This window comes from Lottia gigantea (genome assembly GCF_000327385.1).
Source record: "Lottia gigantea unplaced genomic scaffold LOTGIsca_1035, whole genome shotgun sequence".
Lineage (NCBI taxonomy): Eukaryota > Metazoa > Mollusca > Gastropoda > Lottiidae > Lottia > Lottia gigantea.
The window spans coordinates 1-2,297 of NW_008706840.1; the positions used below are offsets into that span (position 1 = coordinate 1).

General features: G+C 34.3%; 1 protein-coding gene across 1 annotated transcript; it reads left to right on the forward strand.

Annotated features, from left to right (window-relative positions):
- Window positions 1-264: 264 nt before the first annotated feature.
- Window positions 265-1,609, forward strand: LOTGIDRAFT_176340 (hypothetical protein; the record flags this gene model as incomplete). Its single annotated transcript, XM_009046621.1, has 3 exons — window positions 265-559; window positions 986-1,165; window positions 1,392-1,609. 3 exons carry the CDS (start codon window positions 265-267, stop codon window positions 1,607-1,609), a joined length of 693 nt encoding a protein of 230 aa, XP_009044869.1.
- Window positions 1,610-2,297: the final 688 nt, after the last annotated feature.

The following is a 2,297-nucleotide window of genomic DNA, read 5'->3' on the forward strand; positions in this document are numbered from 1 at the left end:
GAGATAAAGGTCGCAAAAGCTTGACAATGTGAAGATGACATAAACCAAACAAGAATAAACCATCCTTCTTTCTATTACTAAGAATCGATGTGGAACAAAGAATTCCAAGTTGAAATGGTTCCCTATATTTTATTTAATATTTAAGACCTATTACATATACAGTCTGATAATCATTGGATATTTCAAATCAGTCTCTCTTCTACCTAGAAACGTTATTCATATTAATAAGTAGTTTGAATTTACTTTCATTTGTTATCAATTGAGATGTCTGATAGTCGAAGAGTTTTGTTTCATATTTTGATTTTGTTAATTTCAAAATCATGGAGTTTCACTATCAACAGTTTCTGGAAGAAATTTCCTTACACTGGACCTGTTACATTTAATTATTATAGTTTGATATCAAACTCTAGTTTAATCTACTGTACAGCAACTTGTTCATCTCTCTACAACTGGGATCAGATTTATTATCAAGGAGAAGATTGTTATTGTTTAGCACCAAGTTATGTTAATGGTACAGGAATGGTAACGACCAACTCGTCCATGTGGACTATTTTTAAGGGTATGTTATATTGACATTTTTCTTGTGGTTTGGGTAAAAGTATAATAGCTTAGTAACTTGATAATTTATTTAAACTCCAACTTGTTTCTGAAACCATAGATTTTCTATAATTATGTTTGTATTTATACTGTAAATCTTGAATAAATATTATTAAGTCAGTATAATATCATGCATTTACATTGTGACCATACGACTGCAACAATTTTACCTCGTGACCATACGACTGTTGCCATTCTTCCCTGTGATCATATGACTGTGACCAAGTACATTTGTGACCTGACGACTTTTACTTACTGTGACCATACGGCTGGTCATTTATTTTGTAACCATACATCCGGCCATTTTACCTTGTAACCATACGGTTGATCAGTTAACTACTTTATTTGACATTATTCGAGATCAATTAATAAATGTTTTATATTACAGAAGAAAGTTATTGTACTGAGAAGGAATACAAGATATTTCCAGATCAAAAATATTGTTTGAAACATTTTTTAACGGGACAAACATGGGAGGATGACAACATAAGATGTCGACAAGACAGCGGGTATTTAATATCGGTGTATACTCTACAAGATTTGACTAATTTAAGATCTCTTTACACACGTAAGTTAATTTTATACATAATGACTAGGGTTAGGACTAGCAGGTTGTACAATAAGAGCCACAAAGATTACTGCATCACCATCAACAATACTTTATATTGGGTAATTTTACAGACGTCATTTCTCTAATGTCATTCAAGAACAGACTGGGGAAAAGTAAAATTTATTCAATGACGTATCATTTATTTGAAATATAAAACATGAAACAAGGAACTATCTCCTTTCAGATAACCGTTTTATGTATATCGGAGCTCACAAAAAACGGAATGGAACAGATTTTGTTTGGACAACTGGTGGAACGGTATCCAAGATGTTCTGGAATTCTGGTGAACCCAACGACGCTTCTGGTACAGAAATGTGTGCTTCAGTGTTATCATATGGTGCCTTTGATGATATACTGTGCAACAGAAAATTCAGTTTTATTTGTCAAATATTAACTAAATAAAACAACACACAGGACTGTTTTATTTGTTAAATATTAACTAAATAATATAACAAACAGGGCTGTTTTATTTGTGTTTGCTACATAAGTACCCAGACCTCCGGAATACAGATATGGACAAGGAAGATTTGGAACACAACCTGGAGAGTGGTAAAAATCAGGGCAGATGCAAGACTTGACCGCTCACTTGTATCGCAACAGGGACAAAGCTGAAGGGGAGAAATTCAGGGATATGGAGAACTACTTCAACGGCCCGGTTGGTTCTGTTACATGGCAACGCTTTCTTGGTGAAATGGTCCCTTTATTGATTAACCGGATGACTTCAGATATCTTTCTTTTATTGACAAACAGTCTGGAACACAAAGTTGTGAATGCATTAACCCATCTTCACAATATCAAACTTTTACGAACTTCTTATACCTTAACTGCAATAGCCAGCTTTCTTGTATCTCCAGCGATTTTATGGGATTTTACGCAAGTGAATAAAAACAATGAGAGACCTGGACATAAAGTCTGTAAACAGTATGTCTTATGGCTTACACACATCGAGGGATCTGATTGGTTGTATCCGGTAGCGTACACTCCAGTCAAATCGCTGCTCTAACTAACTTCCATGATACAAGAACCGTTGCTATTGCAGACAAAGTATGAGATAAAGGTCGCAAAAGCTTGACAATGTGAAGATGACATA